This window comes from Echiichthys vipera (assembly GCF_963691815.1).
Source record: "Echiichthys vipera genome assembly, chromosome: 15".
Lineage (NCBI taxonomy): Eukaryota > Metazoa > Chordata > Actinopteri > Perciformes > Trachinidae > Echiichthys > Echiichthys vipera.
The window spans coordinates 19,180,676-19,206,334 of NC_139840.1; the positions used below are offsets into that span (position 1 = coordinate 19,180,676).

At 40.1% G+C, this 25,659-nt stretch overlaps 3 protein-coding genes across 3 annotated transcripts in view; 2 read left to right on the forward strand and 1 right to left on the reverse strand.

Moving 5' to 3' along the window:
• Positions 1–4,434: 4,434 nt before the first annotated feature.
• On the forward strand, positions 4,435–8,235 carry LOC310957902 (MARVEL domain-containing protein 2-like; the record flags this gene model as incomplete). The annotated part of the gene is made up of 5 exons (XM_083928642.1): positions 4,435–5,559; positions 7,019–7,215; positions 7,313–7,484; positions 7,645–7,695; positions 8,119–8,235. 5 exons carry the CDS (start codon positions 4,435–4,437, stop codon positions 8,233–8,235), a joined length of 1,662 nt encoding a protein of 553 aa, XP_083784768.1.
• A 2,799-nt stretch (positions 8,236–11,034) lies between these two features.
• Positions 11,035–20,945, forward strand: LOC310957410 (occludin-like; the record flags this gene model as incomplete). The annotated part of the gene is made up of 8 exons (XM_083927964.1): positions 11,035–11,580; positions 12,615–12,818; positions 13,128–13,289; positions 17,190–17,347; positions 18,225–18,485; positions 19,299–19,470; positions 19,698–19,739; positions 20,844–20,945. 8 exons carry the CDS (start codon positions 11,035–11,037, stop codon positions 20,943–20,945), a joined length of 1,647 nt encoding a protein of 548 aa, XP_083784090.1.
• A 654-nt stretch (positions 20,946–21,599) lies between these two features.
• The window catches only part of LOC310957903 (nuclear receptor subfamily 2 group F member 6-like), an 8,950-nt gene continuing 4,890 nt past the window's right edge, over positions 21,600–25,659 (reverse strand). Inside the window, exons 5-6 of the mRNA XM_083928643.1 lie at positions 25,225–25,471; positions 21,600–23,885 (exon numbers count right to left, since the gene is read on the reverse strand). Of these exons, the coding sequence (XP_083784769.1) occupies positions 23,611–23,885; positions 25,225–25,471 (522 nt within the window). The 3' untranslated portion in view covers positions 21,600–23,610. The remainder of the gene's footprint in view (positions 23,886–25,224; positions 25,472–25,659) is intronic.

Here is a 25,659-nt window from a genome sequence, read left to right on the forward strand (position 1 = left end):
ATCCCTCATTCCTGTCTTATCTTTTAATGCTTGATCACCCAGTACATCACGTGCCCAGGCACTCAGTCAGGCTGATCAATACCTTTGACCCCTTTGAAAGGAATATAATGCCTCATTTCCACTGCACGGTTCGACTTGACTCGACTCGCTCTTGGTACCAGGGGCTTTTCTCTATGTATTTTGCCACTGCAGATAGTAGCCCCTACAGGTAGATGGGATTCTCCGCTGATCACCATGACATCATCTTCAACTCACACTCGCTGGATCCTTTTAATGCCATTGATGTCTGCTTCCCTGTCAATTGTACGGTGTAGTTCTTCTGGATGCCACTTTTTTTTTAAATCTGTGGCGGGTGAATAGAAAAAATTGCAGTCGCTATTGATGGTAATTTGGCTATTTAAACAGGTGGGTTTGATTGGGGCAGTTACGTGTTGCTCTAGTGACGGTTCTCTCCGACCTAACTCCACCTTTAACTATCAGCCTACTTCAAACCTCGACCTAGGTGGTACCCAAAAAAAAAATACCAGGGACTATCCACGGCTTTTGCTAATGAAAATCCAAAATATACCAGTCCAGTGTGAATTATCTGCTTTTCCGTGTTACATTTCCATCAAAAATAATAATAAGTTGTGAGGAAACTGTCTTCTGCGGCCATGCACGTCTGAGACACTAACCGCCGACACTTTGTCTCACCTGCAGGTCGTATTCCCTGGCAGTATCCACATGTGTGCTGCAGTTGTTTTAGCTTCGAGCAGAGCCAGGCTAGCCGTTTACCTGTTACCAGTCTTTATGCTAAGCTAAACTAGCCTCCTGGTTGTCATCGTACAGACATGAGAGTGGTACCTCAGCAAGAAAACAAATAACCACAACCTATTTCAAACATATTTACCTTTTTATAATCATACATTTGATTACAGGTGTATAAATATCTGTTTTTATTGTATTTATTTATTAGTATATTGTCAGGGACGATGCAAAATAAGCCAAGGCTAATTGCAACCCCTGCCCCTTATGAGGCTTTTCTGTCTAAAAAGAGTTATTCAAAGAAAGGAGAAGACATTTTACACCAATTTAAATCAATTCATGGCTTATTTCAAATATTTAATACATTTCTGTTACACAGGACTGCAAGATCTGTATATATGCTGTTTTACATGTTAGGCCTTTGCTTTTAATACATGACTCACTTTGTTCTGGATATTATTTGCAGCTGAGCTGCTTATTGGCACCTGCGCCGGCAATAGAGGACATGCACGGCAAAGACAGATGAGGTAGCCCCAGGCCAAGGCCACTGGTGGGACTCGCTTGAGAAAGTGGGTTGTATTATGTATTTACTGTACTGTATTAGCTATGAGTACTGCAGTGTGTGTGTGTGTGTGTGTGTGTGTGTGTGTGTGTGTGTGTGTGTGTGTGTGTGTGTGTGTGTGTGTGTGTGTGTGTGTGTGTGTGTGTGTGCGCGCGCGTGTGTGTGTGTGTGTGTGTGTGTGTGTGTGTGTGTGTGTGTGTGTGTGTGGAGAGAGGGGGGGTCACTACAGATGTCTTTGCCTTGAGCTTTCTCTACATGAAAATGGAAGAATCGTTGGCACACAATGACGTTGCATCATACAGCAGGAGTTATATCTTAATGAAGGGGAGACATGTCATTGCTAAAGGGGAGTGTTACAGAATGAGACAGACTGACCTGCACGTCGCTACTTGGAAACAAAATCTCAATATCAGCATGTATTTTATTAACTAAACTAAACTTAACTTATTAATTGCCTAAGGAAACACAGTCGAAGGATACAAGAGCACAGATGTTAGGTGACGTTCACAGGTTTAGAAACATTAAACGCAGAAGAGGAAAGGTAAGTGCGAAAGAGAGAGACAGTGACTGGGATAGAGAGAGTGAACAAACTGAGTGAGGGAGGGGGAGAGAGAGAGAGAAGTGGCAGTTAACCACTCACGACTACTAAGGAGTAAGACAGGTATAAAATACAAGACCAAAAGCCACAGTGCAAGAAATAAAAGGCAGCAGCAAACAGAAATCTTCAGCCTTGATTAAAAAACTGCCTCTCCCTTAATCCATACAGACAACTAATAATAACTTATATAATCCATCAGAATGCAGAAATTGCTGCTAATGAGAAAACTTTCCAAATCATACTTGCCAGTTATTAATGTAATTTGAGTGTGTTGGAGTATTTTATCACTTGCCTGGGGTGTTTGCTGCGCCAAGGTTGAGCAGGTTTTTTGAGTTGACTTTTCTCTCACATAGTGAGAAGCACAGGAGTGTGCTGCCCCCTAGTGCCAAATGCTCCAGCTCCCTCTGTGTCAACAACACAATATGACACAGTTGAGAAGAGAATGAATTATTCATAAATGACGGGATGATAATGCAGTATTTCACAGATCTTAGGTATGAGATGTAATTGATATCACAGGGCTGCTTGTCTCTAAAAATAAGTGTAATCCACTGTTTTTGATCATTTAAAGTAATATCCGTAACACTTGAAGTATTTCTGACAATTGATAGGCTGGTGTATGCACACATAAGCAGTATTAATGGATGGATTATCAACTTTTTACCTTTTACTTATCAACAAAGTGTTGATTATATGAACTACATACAACCTAGATGGCCATAAAGAACGCACCTGTTGTTGGTCAAATGCATCATTTTAGGTCATAGCTCACCGCCTCCTCTAGGTTTTATGAATGTCAACAGTCTCTCTCCCTCTCTCTCTCTCTCTCTCTCTCTCTCTCTCTGCCTCTGTCTCTCTGTCTGCCTCTCTCTTTAATTCAAATGAGCTTTATTAGCATGACCATATTGCATCGGTGTTGCCAAAGCATTCAGTACAATGATAATTGAGCAAGTCAGAAATATGAAATATGTGAGAGCAATTCTCTCTCTCTCTCTCTCCCACACAGATTAACCTAGTAGTGCCAGGCAGCACCGGCACAGGGGTGGTTCAGGTTTAATGTTTAAGCGTTCACTCCCCCCTCAGTTTTCCACACACACATTGGCCAATCACCCTGGGTGTCAGCGTCCAACACAAAGAGTGAGTCACCTGAGAGACTGAAGAGTGTGAGTGGAGTGGGCCTGGTGGACACGCCAGCCATTTTACAGCAGGTATTAGTTCCTGTTTCCTTGCAAACAGCCACTCAAAGTCCATCTGCATGACCAGAGACAAGTTGGGGTCAATCTGGTAGGAGATTTGAGATTCTTTTATTGCCTTACAATCAAACATGCTCGGTGTTATTAATGTGTTCCCATTTTGTGACAGTTTCGTGACTGTTGCTAAGAGCTCGAGCGGCAGCTTGCTTTGAGTCATAGCTCAGCTTAAACTCCTCTGTTATTAGTCGGGCTTCAGCTGTACTGTAGTCATGTTGTGGTTCCTCTCTGAGTTGTTGTGCTGTAGCAGTGTGGTTTATTTCTGTTGCCAACCCACACACTTTGATTACTGTGTTAATTAAAGTGGACTGTTCCATTGTTTTGGTCTGCGTGCCACAAATAAAATACAATATATTTAACATCACATGAAATATTTTGTGGGTGTGTTTTAGTCCTCCTTCATTTCCATTTAATATGAAAATCTATAAGCAGACTCTTGAAACTTGCTTAAGCTGTTTAATCCATAACAATGAACATTCAGTCAGCATTATTGTTTTTCAAAGTCTCACTTAAACTGCATTATCATGACTGTAAGATTGACAGAAAGGAAAGGGGCCTTTATGTCAGTCCAGTTTAAAGCTACTACAACATTTTGGACACCGTTACTTCACTATATATTTACAAAGAAAATAATTGTTTGCTGATATATTAATGTTATATTAATTATCGAGTACAGTGCCTTTGAAAAAAAGGCCAAACTGGACAGAAGAGGAGAATTTCAAGCACATACTTGACTTGGTGTTCAAGGTCCGGTTCAGGTTTTGTAGAGATTTTGATGATAGACTGTCAATAAATTATATGTGTACTTTTTAACAAGTTGTGCATCGCTCTAGTGTGCAGTGTGTCCCTAAAAATGCATCTTGGTATCTCCTCCTCCTCTTCAATCACCATAAATTCAACATTCAACCTCATTTTATTTCCCTTTTAAGAGACTGGTATGGATCCCTTAAAATTGTCTGGGGAAAATGGGTATCTAAGGACCTTCTAGCAACACATAAGGGAGTACTTAAGTGGCTAAGGGCAAACACTTAGAGCTTAACAACATCTTAAGGAAATCCTTACAATGATTTTATGCAGCTCATTTTTTTCAAGCTTAGGTGGCTTTATGCAACCATGTACAGGTGTGTTAATTATACATTATACACCATATAATTATGGCATATATGCTTATTTTGCCCAACTAATAATTTATCTTTCCCCCCACACAGTTTCTCCATCTCCATGCCTCATAAGGACTGTGTGATTACTTCTCTCATGAAACACAGAAATCAGTCTGCAGCATGAAAAGCTGGAGCAGTAAATTCAAGGGACAAGAGCCTGACAGTGTAGTCGGGTCCTCCTCTAGCAAGAGGAACTCCATTAGTGATCCACCAGTACCTGTGTGGGTTACTCACACACCCTCACCAGATCATATCACAGATGATGGTGATACTAACTCCACCGGTTGCACATCCAGCACTCCACCGTATGTAGAAAAGGAGGACACAAAAGGGAGCATAAAGGACAGGCTGAAATCCCTCATCCCTGAGTCCTGGGGTGGGATCATCCATAAATGGACAAAGGAAAGTGACTCTGAAGCCAGCACCAGTAGGATCCAGATCCTTCCTAATGGGACAAGGGTGAGCCCACCTGTAAGTCCCCTGCTGCAGCACAGGGACTGGGGTGAATCACTTGGAAACTCCAGCCAGAACTCCCATAAGCCTTTGCTGAGGGAGAGCCCTTCTGATGATCTGTTCAATCAGGGCCCGCGAGAGGACTCTCTCCTGACCAGTATCCACCCTGCAGAGTATTACGCTGAGAAACTGGAGGTCTATAACCTGAAGTACTCTTATTTGAAATCCTGGCCAGGGTTGCTCAGACTTCTCGCCGGACTTCAGCTCCTATTCGGGGGCATGGTCCTTGCTTGTGTTATCGCTTACATCCAGAAAGACAGTGAGTGGTCCAACAGCTATGGACTCTATAACGGTGCATATAACAATGGCTTAGGCATGTCTGGGTACAGCTACAGAGGCCCTATGACTCCCTTTATACTGGCAATAGCTGGAGTCTCCTGGATTATAACCCTCACTCTCTTAGTGATGGGAATGACTATGTATTATCGCACCATCCTCCTCAACGCCCCCTGGTGGCCTCTGACGGAGGCCTTCATCAACTTGGCGCTGTTCCTGCTCTACATGGCAGCAGGGATTGTCTACCTGAACGATTTGAACCGTGGGGGGCTGTGCTATATGACAATAGGCGTAAACCCCATCATGGCCAACCTGTGCCGGGTTGATGGGGGCCAGATGGCGGGGACGGCATTCATCTTCATCAACATGATAATGTATCTGGGAAGCTTCCTGGTGTGTCTGAAGATGTGGAGGCATGAGTCTGCACGTAGGGAGAGACAGTACTTTGGGAACAAGGTACATGTCATTAATCCAATGGAGATATTTATTCAAGACACTTTTACTCTGTCTGTGCTGCTCTATCAAACACTCTCTCCAAAGGCTTTCTAAATTGAGTTTGGCCATGACTGTCCCCCAGTTTTGCCATATTAGTGTTATTTTAAGTGTAGCGGACATATCACACACTCGGTTATTGTTGACAACAGTAAGGAAAGAAACTATTACTGATTGTAAATGAGCCAACAACAGCCCCAAAACAACAGTGGCAGATCAAATCCAATGAAATGTAAAATCAATCAAGATAATCCGCATTGAGCATGCCATCTGGTATTGATATGTCAGTTTTTTCTGCTGGTAGTCTACAAGGATGCATCCCAAGGCTGTAAAACTGTGTTTTTCTCACTTCACGGACATGCAGTCCTTTCTGTATAAGTGTGCCAGACATAGATAATTTAAAAGTGAAGTAGACATAACTGTATTGTTATGTGATGCTAAGTAAAATAATGTGAAAAGTATTTGCTAATACCTACAAACATAAAAAAATAACTTTGTATGGATATTGAATTATAGGCAAAAACGTTGCTGTCGCCTGTATCTACAGTGAGAAGTTTTTGAATGGACAACACAAGATATGAATATATATAAAATGCAATTTTCTCAGCGGCAGGCTAAGAAGACAAGCTCACAGCCATGCTAGTAGCTCTATGAGGCTGTAGGCACAGCGTTAGTTTGAGCTAAATGCTAACGTTTTCACAATGACTACAATATACTCTATATATAATATTTTAAAACAAAAACTTTAAAACATTTGCCTTTCCTGCAATATTTCAGTTTCACTATCAGCCTCATGAATGTAGCACGAGCATGCGTCCGTGCTTAGTTATAAACTTAACTGGGATGGAAAGATAGCAGAGAGAGGTAAAAAACACTGGAATCGTGGCTTGAGAACCACTGCATTAGACTATACAGAAGTCTATTTATAGTTAGCCAGGCTCATTTATAGAAACGTAAATCGACACTGATGGCTGGGAAATACAAACACTACATTTGTAAATTCCCTTCAACAGCTACCAAACTTATTACTCTTTACACGAGTCTATGTTATCGAGCATCGCAGACACCACCTACAGGTGAGAAACCGCGCTGTCAGCAAATATATTTGATGTCAAATAAGAAAGGACGAGGGGCCAGGAGTAAACATAATAATTCAATGTCCCAGCTAAGGGGACTGCAACACCAGAGGCTTAGCTTGTCGAAGCAAAAGAATGGAGCAGTTTTCCCCCTGGCTGTACTTTATTTTTTTAAATTAGGATTTCTCTGATACGTAGCTTTACTTAAATTTTGCTCCTAGGCCTCTCAGAGAGCATCTTGCAATGGGATGACACAGGTCTGCACACACAGTGGTGTACAATCATTACATAATTTAATTTGCTGGTTCATATTTTTTTTAATAATCTTTTTTGTCTTTTACCTTTAGCCCCAGGAGGCGTTTCACCAGTCCATCCCGCTAACCCCTCAAAAAACAAAGCGCATATCATTCAAGGATGAAAGGGATAAGTCTCTGAGTAAAGATTGTATTAATCAGAATGAGGTCTATAAGAACCCAGTCAGTCTGAACAGAGCCACAGCGTCTGAACACCCCCCCGAAGTACACATCATCGCAGACTACATCATGTGAGTGAACATTTAAACCATGCATGTTACAGGGTTGTATAAACCCTTTCTCTTTCTAGTCCCACTCATTAATCTGTCCTAAAACCCTTCCCTATAGAAAGTATCCAGAGATCAGCTTTCTCGAAGAAAGGGAAAAATACAAGGCAGTTTTCAATGACCAGTATCAGGAATACAAGGACCTTCACAGGGACATCAGCACCACGCTCGATAAGTTCAGAGAGCTGGATGCCATGATGGCACGACTTCTCAAAGACGGAAAAAGCCAAGAGGTGAGATGAATGTAAAACAACCTTTATTCACCATTTCTGTGATAGGCTCCCAGGATTTATTTTGAGGCCTCCATATTGTGCAGACATGTTAAATATATCAATGATGCAGCTGTGATGCAGGCTGGTGGATGAGTGTTTTATGTCATTCTGTATCCTTTAGGATCGGCAGAGGATTCAAAGCGTTATGAAGACGTATCAGCAGAAAAAGAGCGTAAGTTTAATGAAGAGTGAGGGCACTAGTCCGCTCATGTTTCCATCTGTTCACTCGAACAATTGAAAAATAATTTGGCAATTCTAATGCATAACACAGAGATGTGTTAGAAAAACTGTAATCATTGCTTTTCTTTAATACAGCTGTCCACTGATGCAAATAATATTGCTTCCAACATCACTGGAAATATTAACTTAACGCAGCTACATTACAGAAAGAAACAAAAAAGAGAAGTAAGGACACCTATAGGCAATAGAGCATGCAGGCTTTAATCAAAAGTTTATATTGTGTGCGTGCGTGTGTGTGTGTGTGTGTGTGTGTGTGTGTGTGTGTGTGTGTGTGTGTGTGTGTGTGTGTGTGTGTGTGTGTGTGTGTGTGTGTGTGTGTGTGTGTGTGTGTGTGTGTGTGTGTGTGTTTTCACAGGAGCCTGGCTTCCTAGAGAAAAAGGAACGCTGTGACTATCTGAAAGCTAAATTAAGCCACATCAAAAACAGAATCCGCACTTATGACCAGGAAGCCATGGAAAAGGATCGGACATGAAGAAGAGCGGAGAGAAATATCTGCAGCACCTGATGAGGACAACACAAATAACCTTCTTGTCATTGATCCTTTGCCCCTTTTTGCATGTTTAGGTGAAGCAGTACTTTACTGATTGCATTGATTACTTTACATTTGGAATTAAAAGCCTGTTGGACACTTTTTGTATCAACAAGAGGTTAGAGTTGACTTAACCTTTTTTTAATAAACCTGGTTTATAACACCTGAGCATTCTTAATAACACCAAAAACGCTCTTTTGTATGGCTTTCATTACATGTCATGTAGCATTTTCATCATATCCTGTATGTCAACACAGAGGAACATGTTAATTCAGTGGATTTTTTAAATTAAAAAAGGTTCTTCCAGTGATTGAAGTTGTTATTTTAAAAAATAAACCTTTTTTTTTGTACTTACATGTATTGAATGCTTTTTCTTATTTTTGGACCTTTGTTGAGTTTTAACCTGGATTACTTTGTTTTCTCCTACCGCCTAAATGTTTTTTTTTATTATTGTCCTTCAGATTTGTGATTTATTCTTCTGCTACAGAAAAAAACAAACATTTCCTGTAATGTCAGGGGATAAAAATTGCAGGTTCACAATTGTTAAAAAAAAAGAGGACAGTATGATATATATATATAACTATAATAATAATAATAATAATAATAATAATAATAATAATAATAATAATAATAATAATAAAAATAATAATAATAAAAATAATAATAATAATAATAAAAATAATAATAACAACAACAATATCTTAAAGTTAAAATGAATTATAATCATTATTCTAGAATTATATATAATTATTATTATAAACAATAATAATAACAACAACAATATCTTAAAGTTAAAATGATTATAATCATTATTATATATTTTTATAATAATTTATTTAACTTTATTATTATTATTATTACTATATGCAACTATAATAATACAGTACTACTACAATAATAATATTACTTTTTATACATCTGACATTACTGGTTAGGATTTAAAAAAATGTATGATGAGGATGATATTGATATTACTACTACTACTACTACTAATAATAATAATAATAATAATAATAATAATAATAATAACGCATTGTTGTTGTTGTTGTTGTTGCTGTTATTACTATTATTATTATTATTATTATTATTATTATTATTATTATTACAATAAAGCTGTAAGTCATCGTTTGCAGTAGGCTAATCATCCTGTCATATAAAGTTATGGTTTGTCCAGATTCCTAGTGAAGTGGACTTGAGGAAGGCTAACGTTACACTTTAAATGTAGTCTTTAATGTTTAATTTGAAACTAGCTGGAGCTGTAAAGGATCCATGAGAGAACACGTGGCTGAACTGCGCTCCTGAGACACACCGCCGCTCCGTAGGTTTCATTTACGGGCTTTTTCCTTCTGTCCAGAGAAAGTATCCATCATGGGAATGACTCGGTTTATGATCGTGTGTGAGGTATAAAGAGGACGCCGTGCAGTCAGCAGAGGAGACTATATCAATGACACGGTATGAGATCAGCTGAGCTGGACGGTGCAAAGTTGAGGATCGTTTTCTATAGTGACTGCTGGGTAAGTTGTCTGATCATTACATTGTTAAAGTTGTTAGAAGGTTCAAATGCACATTCACCTTTTTGTTTGATCATGTGTCTGACCTGTTGAATGGTTGGAGAAGACTTTCTGGTTGTTTAAAGCCTTTGAGGGGGAAATTAGTTACAGTAAGGGGTCAGATTTTAATCTTGGGACATGGAAAATGGACAAAAATCAAATATTTAGTCTGAAGTAGAATCTCTGTTTGTCTAGTTCAGATGATTTAAGAATAAAAAGCAGAGAGAAAAGTTACATTTACGAAAACAATTAAGAATGTTTTGTTTTCTTGTGTTTCCTTTCTGAGAGCAACATTGGAAAGTGATATGAACCCTGCAATAGATCAACAAATCCAAACACATCTGCCACGCCTGACTGGGCTTTTTGTTGTAGCTTCCCCACACTCAGCAGGTGCTCACACAGGTAACACAGAGTAGGTGCAGCATAGGAGAGGAACACAGCCTGTGGTTCTCCCCCTGCAGTGAACTCAACGCATGGCTGCCCAGGCTGCCTCTTACCTGCTGTCTGTCTGAATTATTAAAGCCCGTTGGGTTGAGTTCCTTCCGGAGTGATGAAGCGTGGGTCAGCGATACCAGGAGAGCGTTCAGGGACGGGCTGAGGTGAATGAGACAGGAAGTGCTTAAATAAATGTAGTCACATCAAATTTACGTATTAAAGCCTCACTCCGGCAAGTGCGTATGAAGTGGGGGTCTGGGGGTCCTCATCCAGAATGTCAAACATTTTCCTGCATTTTTATGCAGTTTAGCTTTCCTTATGTAAAGGAAACACTTAGGTGACAACTTCAAATCAAAAAATCTAATATGATTGGAAGCTTCTTATTCTATTATGACTTTATTCACTAAACTGTCGTAGTTTACAGACTACAACTCGGCCTTTTAGTTTGTATTCTCGCTCTAATTTGCGGCTGTGTTAGAGCAGTTTTTGCCAGGTTTATTTCATCTGTCGTTGCTTATGAGGTTTAATGCTGCCCTTTACTTTACCAGAGGCATTGTGGCGTCTATGAGTCGTATTCTTCTTCAAAATGAAAGTCCTCTGCTGCTTTAATGCTTATATTGGGGGGAGACATTTCCCCTTAAATGCATTATTTTGTATAAGTAATGTAAAGGTATGAAGAGGCCGTTGCTTTTACCATGATTTAATTCATATTTGTCCTCCTTCTTCCAGGTGAAATTGCAGTAATATCCTCTAAACCATGTATGAGCCTCGTTACTACGACAGCCCCCCTGTGTACAGCCCGCCTTACAGCACTACCTCTCACAGCTTCTATCCCCCCAAGAGCGTCCACTCCCCCCAGAGCCAGCATGTCCCCTACACCTACAATGTCCCCCCAGAATCCAACTACATTGATGAGAAACCTCAACACTTCTACCGCTGGTTTTCTCCTCCTGGTTTTGTCAAAACCTTCCAAGGAGCTACAGTACTCATGTGTTTCCTCATCTTCGCCTGCGTGGCTTCCACCTTGGTGTGGGACATGAATGGATTTGGTTACGGGGGCTACGGTGTCGGTGCTGCGGGGGCCGCTGGGATGGAGTCGGGATATTATGGAGGCAGCTATGGCTATGGTGGCTCCTACATGACGCCGCAGTCTGCCAAGTCGGCGATGATTTCCATGGCGGCCATTAACTTTCTGGTGTCGCTGGGCTTCCTGGTGGGGAGTTTCTCACGTTCACGGATCATGAGGGGATGCAGGTTCTACCTCACTGTGTTCATTTGTGACATCATCTTGGCTGTCCTTCAGGTGAGTCGCACCTAAGATTAAATGAGCCGATGACTCCTGAAAGACTTAAAACATCACAAAAACAACAACTTTTCATGAGGTGAGGGCTATGTAGGTGGGAACAGCAAACTGTTGCTTATTACACATCCAGCAAATACAAAGAAGCATTTAAAGTTGTGTTTCAGGCCAATACTCTGCTTTTAGCTCTGTTTTGGTCTCCACCAGCTCCTGATGTAAACATCTGGCTCTTCTTCTGCTAAATGCTCGTCATTAACTGTTTACTTTTTTGCAGACAGCTACTTGCTTTACGCTTGATCTGTTTCTCAACATCCTGTTTCAAAGGGAAATACATCACATTAAAGAAGTAATGATGCCATGGGACATTTAGAGTTCAGATCCAAGTATTTAAGCTGAAAACTAACTGACTACATTTTTGTTTTTTACCATGTTGCATTGCCAGAATAAATCAAAAAGAATATTGCATTGAAGTGTAATTCCGGCGTATTTGCATCCCATGTTCTTTTTTGGCATGAATATACATCAAATAAGCCATAGAGACAGTTTTTTCATTGATTAACTATTAACAGAGAAATTCTGAACAGTCGCAAACAGCCAGACATGTCTAACACTGAGTAGCTCAGGGCGGAGCGCTGAACCATCCAAAACTGCTTTTTTTAACCACTAATATTGCTTAAAATAGCACCAAACCTCTACAGTAGCATGATAACAGACAGTACAACGAAGCACCAACAATGAAGCACCAACAATGAAGCACCAACAATGAAGCACCAACAACGTAGCGAACCCAGAGTTTATTTTTTTTTAAAAGACTGTTTTACAATGCTACAAGCCTTAGCAGAAGGCTCTGTTGATATTGACAGGCAACACAAATAAGTCAATTACCGAAAGCACTGGTGTTCAGTTCAAGGACAAAAGTATTTACGTGAACTTATTTGATGTATATTTATACCGAAAAAGACCATGGAATGCAAATACACCAGAATTACACTTTAAATCATCACTGTGGTTGAACGTGCCTCTCTTTTGACTTCCAGGGCATCATCGACATCATCTTTGTGATCGGGGTGAACCCGATGTCTCAGAGCTCACAGAGCATGCTGTACAATCCTATGCTGATGATGTGCCAGAACATCCAGGGCAGTCCCAGCCTCAGTGGCAGCGTGGGGGCTGGTTTTCCAGGGGGGTTCCCCATGTACAATCAATACCTGTACCACTACTGCTACATGGACCCCGAGGAGGTTAGAAGGATTATTCTATTTAATTTTACAGTCTGCTTTTTTCCGTAGGATGCTGATCTGATCATAGACTTTGAAGGACCATTTTGAAATCAATAAATTAATTTTTAAATCATTATTTTGTGTAAAACGATTGATTCCATTGAGTAAGTAGTTGTGTAATGTAGAGCGGGTCATTATTGCAAATTATTGGATCGACTTGTCGAGGTTCTAATTGGCAATAATGACCGGCTTGCTCTACGCTATCCCTTACTTATTTTATTCTCTTCTATTTTATTCTTTCCTGATCTATGATTTACTGTCTTTCCTCAGGCGGTAGCGTTAGTGTTGGGTCTTATGGTGGTGTTGGCCCTGTCCCTGTCTGCTTACTTCGCCTACAAGACCCGGAGCAAGATTTGGCGCCACGGCAAAGCTAACATCTACTGGGACCAGCCGCGGCTCAGGTCGTCAGAGGGCCAGGATGTACAGGACTGGGTGAGAAGTCTCTTAATGTCTCTTTGTGATATTTTAAGAGAGTTGGAAAGGGAGTTGTGTTGTGTAAATGTGTGAGTTCGGATGTTACACTCACAGAAAGTCCTCAAAAGACTTGGTTTATGTGTGTTCCTGTTTTTCTTTTCCAGCCGGATAACGAAACTAAAGTTTCCTATCTCATGCTTGCTTTTTTCAAGTTACCTGCAAGCATAAAGCTCAGTATAAACACATCGTCAAGTCTCTCAGTTCCTGCTAACGACCATTTGGTTTCACAAACTCCCATTAACTTGCCGCTGTTGACTCAGTGAACTCTGCTGTTTATCTCCAGCGCACCCAGGTTTCACTCTGGCCGATCATTAACCAGAAGAGTGATAACAGCTCCAATGACACCATGTAGAAATGAGCAATCAGCAACATTATACTGTGTCCCCTGAAAGGAAACAGACAAGGAAACTCTTTCAAAGTAATTCACCTCATGGTTAAGAGGTTTCAGGTTGTTTGAGCAGATATTTTCGACACTGCGTCATATGACACACTTTTTAAGGACTGACTGAACCATTTGAATGCAGTCTTAGGACGTTGTAAATGAGGATTCACTGTGTTCTTTGAGAAGACATTAAATAAATACTATTTGATGAAACCAGTGTAGTAAATACAGTGGAGGATTGAAGGGAGGAACAGCTAACATTTATTTTAATTGGTAGAATTTTATTGTTTATTGAATTTTTTTTCTGTAACACAGAACCATTTAGATGTTTATTAATAAACTGTCCATAGCAACGGTGACTTCAGTACTGACACTATTGGATATATAATTAACCAAAAACATTAGAAAAGTACACACCTAAAAGTTTTGTTCTTAACTGTCAGCCTGACAGATTCATATACCGTACATTTTGAATAAAGCACATTTATGCAGAAGTGTGGTCATTTAGAGTTTCATTGAACCAGAGGTCCCACAAGACCTGCTGCAATTTGGCAGTTTATTATTTTTTTTTTGCCTAAGGTTAAATAAGCTTTTGTTTAAGCGCTGTAAAGTTTGTAAACCACAGCCGATGTGAACATTTATGGGATTATATGGCATATAGTATCCTAAACTGAGTGACGCATTAGTTAAAACTACAGATGATCACACTGAGTGAATATCCTGTGGCAACTGGCAGGTGTGGCCTCATAAAAACAACAAAAAGTCACGCACAGAAAGACTCTTCACCATAAAACTGACAGCACTTATCATTCTTCAAATACTTAAAGGCACCGTCCTTGTTATTCAGAGCATTGATATAGCAGCAAACGACTATTTTCTATGTGAAGATAAAGTGGAATAATGGCGTCCCGAACAGAAAATGTAGTCTCTCTCCCTCTGTGTGTGATGTAATCTGAGCTTCACTGTTGTTTGCTGTGATAGAGGGTCTGTGCGTGCCATTAGTGCATGAGGTCATGAACAACTATATTTCACCGTGTACCGCCGTGTAGAGGTAATCCCAGCTCACTTTTTTCAGTATTTCGAGTAAAGCGCCTTTAAAATTACTTATTTTAAAGACTTACATAAAAATGACAGCTTTGTTAGTTTATTTGATACTATATTCTTTTGTTCAGAAGAGAGTGATAATGTTATACTGTGGACGGATGTACAAAGCAGAAATCCAACCCCAGGTTGAGAGTCAATGTCCCCGGACCATCAGTGCTCCAGCATTTAGCAGGTACTGTATCCATGCTGCTGTGGAGCCCTGTGAACGCTGTGCTGTCTGCGCTTCACAGTGGCAGCCTCATGTGGTATTTAGCAGTGATTAATGTTCCAGAGTGGCAGTGAATGTATCATGTCCACCATGACTTCTTACGGAAAGGGAATAAACATTCAATCAGTTTATCCAGCGAGGCGATGGCCCACATACTGCCTATCACTGCAGAGGGTGCAGCGAGTCACTTCATCGAGATGCAGGCCCTATTCTGGAGCACTCTTGTATTGCAGTGAAGATGCTTGCCTTGCAGGGAGGCATATATAATGTATGTGGCATGTATAATGTATAAAAAGGGTTGAGTTGCCTCTGTGTTGCTGTGTGAATCCCTAAAGAGTGTGGTGGCGCTAAATGATTCAGTGTATGAAGGGACTGCAGATTACTCCTGGCAAAGCAGTCATTTCCCTGTGTTTTGTGCTACATTTCTATTTAACAGCCCTCAGAAAACTTAAAATACAAAAATACTGCAATTGTCTTAATGTAAGTAGGAATTTCATAGTGATGATAGTTATATTTTAAACATATTTACTTGTAGTGTTTTTAATTATTTAATTAATTTATGGAATTTTACAATACAAATCTGTCTTTTTCTCACTCAGCAGAATTTACATACACCAGACTTTCCATTTTCATTTATATCGATATTCTCAAGGTTTTTACAGAAGGCTTTGTTCATATGTCATGTTTAGCCTTTTATTCCTAAAATCATGGCGATTATTGGAGTTTTTGAAAATGGCTGTTTTCTGATATATGTTGTGTTAAATAGAGAAAACTATGACTAATATGTCAACAAAATGATGATGGGTTTCTGTTCTGGAAATGTAAATGCAATGATGACACATTTAATAAGATCATTAATTATTTATTTAAATAGATCATATTAAAATCATATTTAAATATACATTTAACAGAACAGTAGAAAGAAGAAAATAATTATCAGATTAATCTGGGATGAGAGGAGACATTGAAATCTCCCTCTCTGAATCGTTAGAGCAAAAGTGTCAACTTCACCGACACCGTCTGGACTGAACAGCACAGGAATTAAAAACACTTGAATTGCACAAAGCAGCGGCTGTCATAGCACCTTCTGCTGCTGCGTATCAGATTCCCTGCAGCTTTTTATGGAGTTTCTTTCCACAAAGAGGATCATCATCCTCCGACTCCACATTCATGAGCTCTATTTCACTGGCTGCTTTTTCCAGACGTTCGCATCAGCTCACTGGAGACGATCCAGAAATAGGTCAAAGACTAGAAGTCATTAATGATGCATTATACTGTATAATGGTAGATTACATGAGACATAGTGCAGATTTTGTGTTTGTGTTTGAGGATGTTTTCTAAAGACCCTGTTTTGATCCAATGCTTTTGGTGTGTTGTACTGTAGGTGTTAAAAATGTTCTGCAAAAGAAAAGAACCCTGGTGCTCTCCTGCATGTTTACCTGATAGTGTAGAACGATGGAACAGCAGAAATGTTTGTTCCACTGATTTCACTCCTGTCTCAACCTTTCTCAGTGGGCTCATGGTGATCCCCCCCCCCCCCCCCCCCCCCCACACACACACACACACACACGCACTCCTCCATCAACATGCGTTTCCTGTCAGACAAAGTTGACAAAATGGATTTTGTGTGCTTCCTTCCAATCCTGTCCTACTGATCGTTGTTGAAAGGAATGATTTGAGGTGAGACATTGATCAGGGGGGAAGGCACTTCTGCTCTTTTTTCATTTTACGGCAGTGTGTCACACCGTGGCCAAGGCTACGGTGTGTGTGTGTGTGTGTGTGTGTGTGTGTGTGTGTGTGTGTGTGTGTGTGTGTGTGTGTGTGTTTGTCCTTGTATCTGTCGGGCTACATGCATACACATTTAGCAGTGACACAGACTCTCTCATCTGAGTGTTATTGAGCGCAGTGTGCTGTTCGGTGGAAGGAGCTCCCCAGTTCTATATGCTGCAGAAAAGGTTTTTTCTTACCAGCATAAAAAAATGCATCTGACTCCTGTGGACTTTCTCATGTGTACCATGGTGCTAAATGGCATTATGTGTCAGAATACTACAACATTCATTTTCTGTTATCGTTGATTTTCTGTCTCGTGCATCTCTGCGTGAACAGAATCAAATGATCTACACAAACCCCAACATTAAATGAAGTGATTCTGATCTCGACTTAGGTGAACCATGTTGGAGAGGTGCGCAGCACCCAGCAGGCACCAACTGTGGTTGTATCAGAGAGGGCATCAGCACCTTACCTGAGGGCTGACAACAGTGTGGTCACCTACGGCAATGGAACAGTCAGCATCCACAGTGAGGGGAATTATAAAAACAACAGGTGAGTGATGGTCACGGAGTCTGTGACCCCAGAACACCACAGTGCGATCTGTGCTCAATAAACTGGACACAACAGAAAAGCATTCAGACCTAAACCACACACATCCTAATTCCTATGAGGACAATGATTGATGTTTGGCTACTCTCTAATAAAAATAAATAGATTTTTCCTAAGTGGAATTCTAAGTTAATTATCTGATATATTGTTTTATACTTGAAGAAGTGGAAGACTGGACTAAAACTAAATTAACTGGGTGTTTCATTAGATAATTGCTGTCTTGGTGCGATCAGACTGATCATGTTTTTTCCAATTTGAAAGGTCGTCACAATTTCAAGGAAATGTTCGGCATGTGTTCCGTCTTCTGTTATGGCTGACGTAGTTTGGTCACTTGTTCTGTCGCACCTGGAGTACATCCCACTCATTAAGTTAAGTGCAGCCAAGAAACATCCAAAAAAAAAAACTCCACAGAACATACGGAAATGATTATCATGGCTAACTGTTTAGGCTGAATTCAAATCTATTCATGCAAAATGGAATAACACACCCCACGTCTTTTGTGAAGCCTGGAATATACTTCAGTCCAGTAAAATCACTTCTTCATTGAATAATCAGCTTCACGTGGACTGCAGCTTAAGATAATGATGAATATTACTTAACTAATCGATATCCGCATATCTACAGGCTCTTGTGGCCTGAAAAGTGCGGTACAACAAATATTTGAAACACTACTAAAACTTGAAGAATTAGAGCTTGGAAGCCAAGTGTACTTAAAGAGCTTAAGCTCTAATAACGCCAACATTAATGAGTGCTTATAAACATCCAAGCACAAATACACAATCAATTATCTAATACCTGTGTCTGTCCTGCTTTTCCATAGTTTCTCTGGTGACAACAGTAATCGTCGGGGGGCTGAGCCTCTATACCAGAACAGCAGAGTCACAGTTTGCTCCAGCAGCACCTCAGACGAGACCAACAGCATCAGGAAACCTCCTCCTTATCACGTGGAGAAGGAGCAGAGGAAGGGCCGAGAGCCCAGGCCTGCTGCTCAGGAGATGATGGAGTCCCCGTATGAAACTGGTTACACCACAGGAGACACTGGCAATGAGCTAGACCGGGACAACACAGATTACCTTTACAGGTGGGCCACTACTCTGGTGCAACTGTCATCTGAGTATTCAGTATTTATGCTGTTTATTTGTACGACACAATACTACACAGGGGCAGTTCAAATTAAGTTAGTTTTACATCATTCATTACAGCAAAAAAACAGGAAATACAACATAAAGTATTTACATACAAACTAAAAGGATTGACTCCATTTTTAAGTAAAAGAGAGTAAGAAAAAGATCACAAAAAAAATCACAGTAGCCCTGAGCTAAAAAAATATGATGCTTAGGTTTAGTTACTGTAACCCATTGGAAATACCTTTATTTCACTGTTTCACTGCAGAGATGTCTGTATGCTAATTCAGGTGCCTGTCTTCTCTGTAAAATAACTGAATATTATGTTGATATATTAATATTTATAATGAGTTTAGAGTCGCTGAATATCACCTTAAATGTTAGCTATCAGCAGTTTGAAGCAAATCAGTCTTTTATACATTTTTTATTTAAAAACTCCTCGGTTGAACCCAAATTAAAGTATTTAAGACCGATCGGAGAGGAAGTCTTACTTCCCTCTGGCTTAACTTTTTCTAATTAATCGCAGTATTAATAGAGAGAATGTGCGCTGCCCTGAAGGGGTACTCATATTATTTCAGAATAAAATGCTGTAACACTACAAATACTGCTTTCTTCAAGGCAAGTCAGCCCACCGTTTAAATTATTTTAATTAAGTGATGGTAAGAAGGCTGATATAAAATAAGCTCTCCCCCCTTCTCTTTTTGCTACTATCTCAATAATAGCTGGAATTTAATAATGATTTCATGTCTTTGTGTTATATCCCACTCCAGGCTGTACCCCGAGATAACTTCAGACGAGCAGCGCCGGCAGTACAAGAAGGAGTTTGACTCCGATCTGGCCCGCTATAAGAGCCTCTGTGCCGAAATGGACGACGTCAGTGACCAGATGCACAAGCTGAGCCGAGAACTGGACGTGTTGGACGAGGACTCCATGAAGTATCAGGTAGAGGAAAACAGGAGGGAGGAGTGGAAAAAGTCAGGGCTGACTGCCAGGAAAATATAAAGCCATAGCTGTGCCTTTTAATTACAGCTTAGTTCATCCTCAGTATGAGTCTGATGGACTGCCATAGAAACACAAAGCAGCATACTTTTGTTCTGCAATCTCAGGATTATTATTATCATTATATTGTTTACGTTGTTAAAGTCAGTGACTTGTTTTTCTATTTTCAGGGTGTGGCAGACGAGTATAACCGACTCAAAGACATGAAAAAGGTGAGTGGAATTAGATCTGTGGTATCATAATATGAAAATAAAAAGATAATAATTCGGCATTTTGGGATATACGCTTATTTGCTTTCTTGCAGGAGATTAATACCACTCTCAGGCTTGCACAGTTAATAGACTGCTGCAGGAATGAGCCTGTGAATGAGTTAGCATGTTTGGACTTCTGGTTCTCGTCTCTCAAAGTCAAAGTTTTTTTGAATGGGATTTTAGTTAGATGCCTGAAATAAGGAGATTTTCACATTTGTTCTATGACATAAAATACGTCAGTAAATATCCCACTCATGATTTTTGTTGTTAGTGTTGCTAACAAGTGGCTAAATGACACTGCAAACGGCGCCACGCAGAATCAGTTGAAAGCTTTTTTTTCTTTATTCTTTATTTCGAACATTTAAAAAATTAACAAACAAAGATTAAAAACAAAAAAAAAACGCACAAAACTAACAATAAATGAAATAACTATAAACCTATTTATCATAAAAAACAAATGAAGTCTTACATGTTCAAAAAGGAGTTAGATAAAGTAAACATTTTGGTGCAACCGTGGTGTAGTTCCTTTATGGCCTAAGATAAAAGCGGTGTTTATTTGTAAAAAAATGTTCTTGCTTAACAAAACTTGTAAGTATCATAAACTTTTTTGCAACAGCTTATTTTCAGCAATAATCCGAAATCCCATGGCATTGTTTTTTTGTCCACGGAACCAGGAGTGATAGTAATTTCCGGGTCGGCCTAAAAAAATACGCCATCCCTACAACACTCGGTTAGCTTAGCTTAGCATAAAGACTGGAAGCAGGGGCAAACAGTTGGCCTGGCTCTCTGTTACTTAGCAACCTATTGCAACTGAAATGGAAAGTTAGACTTAGACAAGACACAAGAAATAGTCTGTTGGCACATAACCATCTGTGAAACTTGCTTTCCAAGCTAGCTGTTTCCACCTATTTCCAGCTAACGGGCTCCTGGCTGTAGCTTCATATTTAACACAGAGATACAATAAAGTATTGATAATCTTATCTAACTTTATACAAAAAAATGTTTCTTTGTATGACTAGCATTGCTACTACTACTACTGATTATACTGATTTCAATGTCTCCTAGACGTCAGACTATCAAGCAAAGAAGAAGCAGTGCAAAGAACTTCGGCAAAAACTTTTCCACATCAAACGTCTGGTGAAAATCTTTGACCAAGGTCTTTGTTAGCGTGTGTTTAAAAATCTGTCCAAACAGCTGAGGATGAACACTGACAGGGTGTGACCGGCCTAAAGAAACAAGGATTTATCCTCCATTTTACTTCTTTGCTGTTTGAATTGTAACGGTTCAGACCATCATGGCCCTCATACTGGCCTTACAGTCACTGACCCTCGACTGTTTTTGACCCGAATGTTTACAACTTCTGTATTACTTTTGCAGCTGTCAGAGTAGATTACTGTCGGAATATAGCTACTGGTAGACCTTTCTCTCTGCATGGTTGTAACAACATGGTACTGTTAACTTTTGAATTTCTTATAGGCCTACCTTCTGTTTGGTTTGACCCTCAGTGGAAATTTGCATAAAATAATGTTTAATTGTTACAGAATGTTGTAATGTGGGAAATATTGAAGTTTTTATACAGAAATAATGTCATGACTGAAGATATAGCAACGTAAATGGAAATTTCTTTCTTTTTTTTAATAAATCAGCAGTTAAAACACTTCTGCTTTTTGCATATGAATTGACTTTCATTAATACACATTATACATTTATGGTACACGGTGCAGTGTTTATTTGGCATTCTTCATACAGGTTTAATTACAACACTTTTTCAAGTAGTTAAAAAAAACAAAAACATAACAAAAGACACATTGTCATCTTTTGATTCTTTTAATAACATTGCCGTACACATGACATCTTAAAAACGTAAGAACTCAGTAACAAAACACAAAGATAAGAAGACATTAATAGCATATTTATCTTTTTTTTCTCTTGATGACATGGTTGTGTGAGCTGTTGCCTAAAAGAAGAATATCCAAAAAGCCCAGCGGTAGATCAAGAAGCATCCTTACATCCTTCTACTTTGTGTTTGAAAACAGTAAATGGTAAAAATATATTGTATTTAGAGTTTATTTTGTTCTTTCCTTCCAAATATTTTACTTGTGATTTTGTACACTCACTTCTTTAAATACCCGTGTGAGGTAAATCCTGGTGGACAAACAAATCAGAGCTCATCTTCTTTCAACCCGTCACAGATAGCGTGATGTTTTGGCATTGAATATCTTCACAAGTGCAGTTTTTTTTCCCACCAGATTTTCATCCATTACAGTATCATCTCACATCATTCACCACAACAGAGACTCAGTCAGAGCTTCTCTATGTCATATCAGCTGCAATGGCATGATGATGAGCTTCTTTTTTTGACATCCGAACAGATGACAGAGGTATTTTCATGTAAATACAAATAGAAAAAAAACATTTAGGAGCGAACAGGGAAAGCAATATTTCAATGTTTAAATGAACCTTGAATTACATAATGTAAAATAATGAAACAGTCTCCAGTTAGAGATCCAAAACATTTGAAAAAGACATGCAAAAAGACAAAGTTGGCCTCAATATATATACACATTTCAATCCATTTTTCAAAGGATCATTACCCTCAGAAACAGCATTGATCACCGTTAACTGGTATTTTATTAGTAGTGTTGGTTATAAACTCTCTCACCACCAGCTATAACTAACTCTTATAGCTTGAGTCGTTTGTTTTACTAGAACCCGAGTTGATGTCAGCCTGCCTGTTTCTCAATAAACCCTAAAAAAAGCTTGATCCAAACAATGTTTAATAGCTAAATTCACCAAAGATACAAGACGAATGTTTATGATGCTCATTTCTTATTTCATGTGTCCCAAATTCATAATGGATAACAAGGCAGTTGTCAAAAAGAAGGCGGTTTCTGGTGAAGAACATTTACAGAGGTTTGTATTTAGGAAATATCAGACTGAAGCATTCTGATGTCTAGTGAGGTATAAGTCCACTCATGTGACCGTGGCTTTCTCTTTTGAAAAAATCTTCAGCAACAACAGTGAGCCCTGTGGATGAATATAAATGGCAGTCACAAGAGTCCCTTCATCTCAGCTTTACGTATTAATTATTCTATGTAAAACCATCTCAGAGGATGATATGATAGACTTTGGTGATTTTCGCTTGGTTTTTATCTTCTTTCCGTTCCATGTGATCAGTTCCTTGGCTTCTTCCTCGGCGTTGAGCTAAGAGATTTTAGAAGTGTCTCTCCAACAACGAGACCTTTACTTTATACTCAGTCTTATACCCAGTTCACCCCTGTTCAACTGTAGATGCATTGTAATCATGATACCATATTGTAATGTTATCAGTTGTGAGGATAAAAAGGTCACTGTACCACAAATGGTGAGCCATGGAAAATGAGCCCAGTGTGGGAAAAATTGTTCTGCTGACTCTCGGCGACAGGGCAGTTTTGTCCCTGATGTATTTGTGGCAGGGTGCTGCTGCCCTCTACATGAAACTGCAGCGTCTTTAGTCACTATGGCATGTGGGTGGTAACATGACTGGCTGTGGTGGCCATATCGGAGCCCAGCATGAAAAGCTGGTCCTCGGCCTGAGACCTGGCACCAGAACCACTCGGCTGGCAACAAGACAGATCAAGCCTGGCACCGGCTCCTCTCTTTACTGGAAGCCCGCGTGGAGACAGAGGGGCTTGTTTCATGAGGGGGAATAGAGCGGTTACAGTACAGTACATATGACGGCCAGCTGGCACTGCAGTCTGATAACCACACAGATGGATAGTGATGAGTCAGGAGGTTTCCTGTGGGTCCTTGTCGTCACTAATCCCAGACGGAGACCTCCTTCGTAAGGGGGCTACTGTCCTGGGACATACGGCCAGCTGATTGAGCTTCCGGAGAGCTGCATGTCACGGATGAGCGTCTCGATGGGTGTCTTTCCTACCAGGCGCATGAAAAAGAGCTGCGAGATGAGGCTGGCGGGAACGGCACGCAGGGCGGGGAGGCGCAGGAGAAGGCGTCCGAAACGCTGAGGCTGACTCGGGTACTGCATCCTCTCGTACTCCGTCAGAGCCACCTGAGCCTTCTCCTGCAGAGACTCCACGTGGACTGGATCTGTTAGACCACAGGCATCTGAGAGGGAGAGAGGAGGAGGCAGTTAGTTAATAGTGTGGGCAGGTTACATAAAGAGTCGTGATGAGCCGGGAGGAATGCTGACATCCCGGCAGATAATGTAATAAAATGCCCCTGAGGGGAACACATACAAATATAGTGCCTCTACATTTTAAAAAGAACACATTTAAAAACTATAAACCATCATACCTCGATGATCATATCGTTAAAGAATCAGAAGAATGAGTTCAGTTTAGTTAGTTTTAAAGAGGTATGAATGAATTTGGATAGGTCATACCCACTGAGCAATATATTTAAGGAAGCCGCTTTTAGAAGTCGTAAAATGCTCAGTGCTGCATAATGATCAGTGACAGCACATAATTATACAGCACATAATGCATTGTTGCATTTTCATTAATAAGCCAGGAGATGGTGCCATAGTAGATTAATTCACAGATAAAGGTTGCAAAAGTTTTCAATTTTAAGACGTGCAGTTTTACTGTTGTCCTAAGATAAATAGATAAGCATGAATATACAAAATATTTAGAGGGGCAGCCCCAGCTATTTTGCATAGATAGATCAGTTTATTGGTCATCCTTAGTCAAATCTCTACAAACAGATTCTGCAAAGGAATGCAGAATCTCAAGCAAGATTTGGGTAGTGGAAGCAGCCTGGTTTCCATTTGTAGTCTGAGAAGTATTTACCGATCACGTTGGAGCATGCTTTGGTTGCATGCAGATAAACAGTCTGTGTGGGGAGAAAATGAGACGAAACGCATTGGCTTCAATGCAATCATAGAACCCACGCTTAGTTTTTGTTATTATGTAATTTAATTCTGCTTAAAGAGACGCCATCTCTCAACTCCATTCCCGCGTCTCGAGTTGTTAATCGGACCGTAACAAGAGGAAGTCTTTGCTCGGACATCTGCCGACTGACAAGTTTTTGTCAGACCAATAGCCAATGGGTTCTGAGATTCTACTCAACCTGTAAAAACAGTTTTTTAATGTCTTTTGTGGCTTTGCTGGAGTTTTTTCCAAGTCTGAAAAAGTAACCCGATGTCACAGTGATGTCCAGCTTGGAGACAACACATTTCTAACAGGAAGTTTGTTTTGTCAAAACTGGAGGCGTGGAGTTTGAAAGATGTGTTTTTACCAGGCAGGGTGTTCTGTTGAAAGATCCTATTTTGATGCATTATAGGAATTGTAGGATCCAGTGTTTTTTTGAAGATGCACGGACTAAAAGTCTGCACTAATTGTTTAATCTGTGCCTCACAAATCCAACAACTTTACGGACAACACTTAACCACTGGAGTTGGTTCTGCAGCACATTGTGTTAAATACAGAAGAGCGGCAACAATCACCTGGTGAGAACAGTGCGATGGCCTTGAGACAGCTGTACTCAGCTGAGTCCACCTGCAGCCTGGTCAGCTTGTCCACCTGGTCCTGGAACACCCTCACCTGGTCCATGAAGGACACTACGCGCTCCGCAGACATGGGCGAGGAGTGGAAGCCGGCTGCAGCCAACAAGGGAGCCATGTGGAGCGGCAGGGCCGACTGTGCGGCGTTGAGGATGAACAGCTCGCTCCAGCTCAGCCTCAGCAGGGCCACCTGTGGATTAGTTAGTGTGTTAATCAGATTGACCTACACTGTGATCATTCATTTTTAATATGCACTGTATTCACTTTGTATTTATGCTTAGGTGTAGACAACCTCTCCTGTTTCTCTCCATCAGATAACAAGAAAATAACTGCAGCATATATATAACTGCAGCCAAACAAATCAAATAGAATAAAATC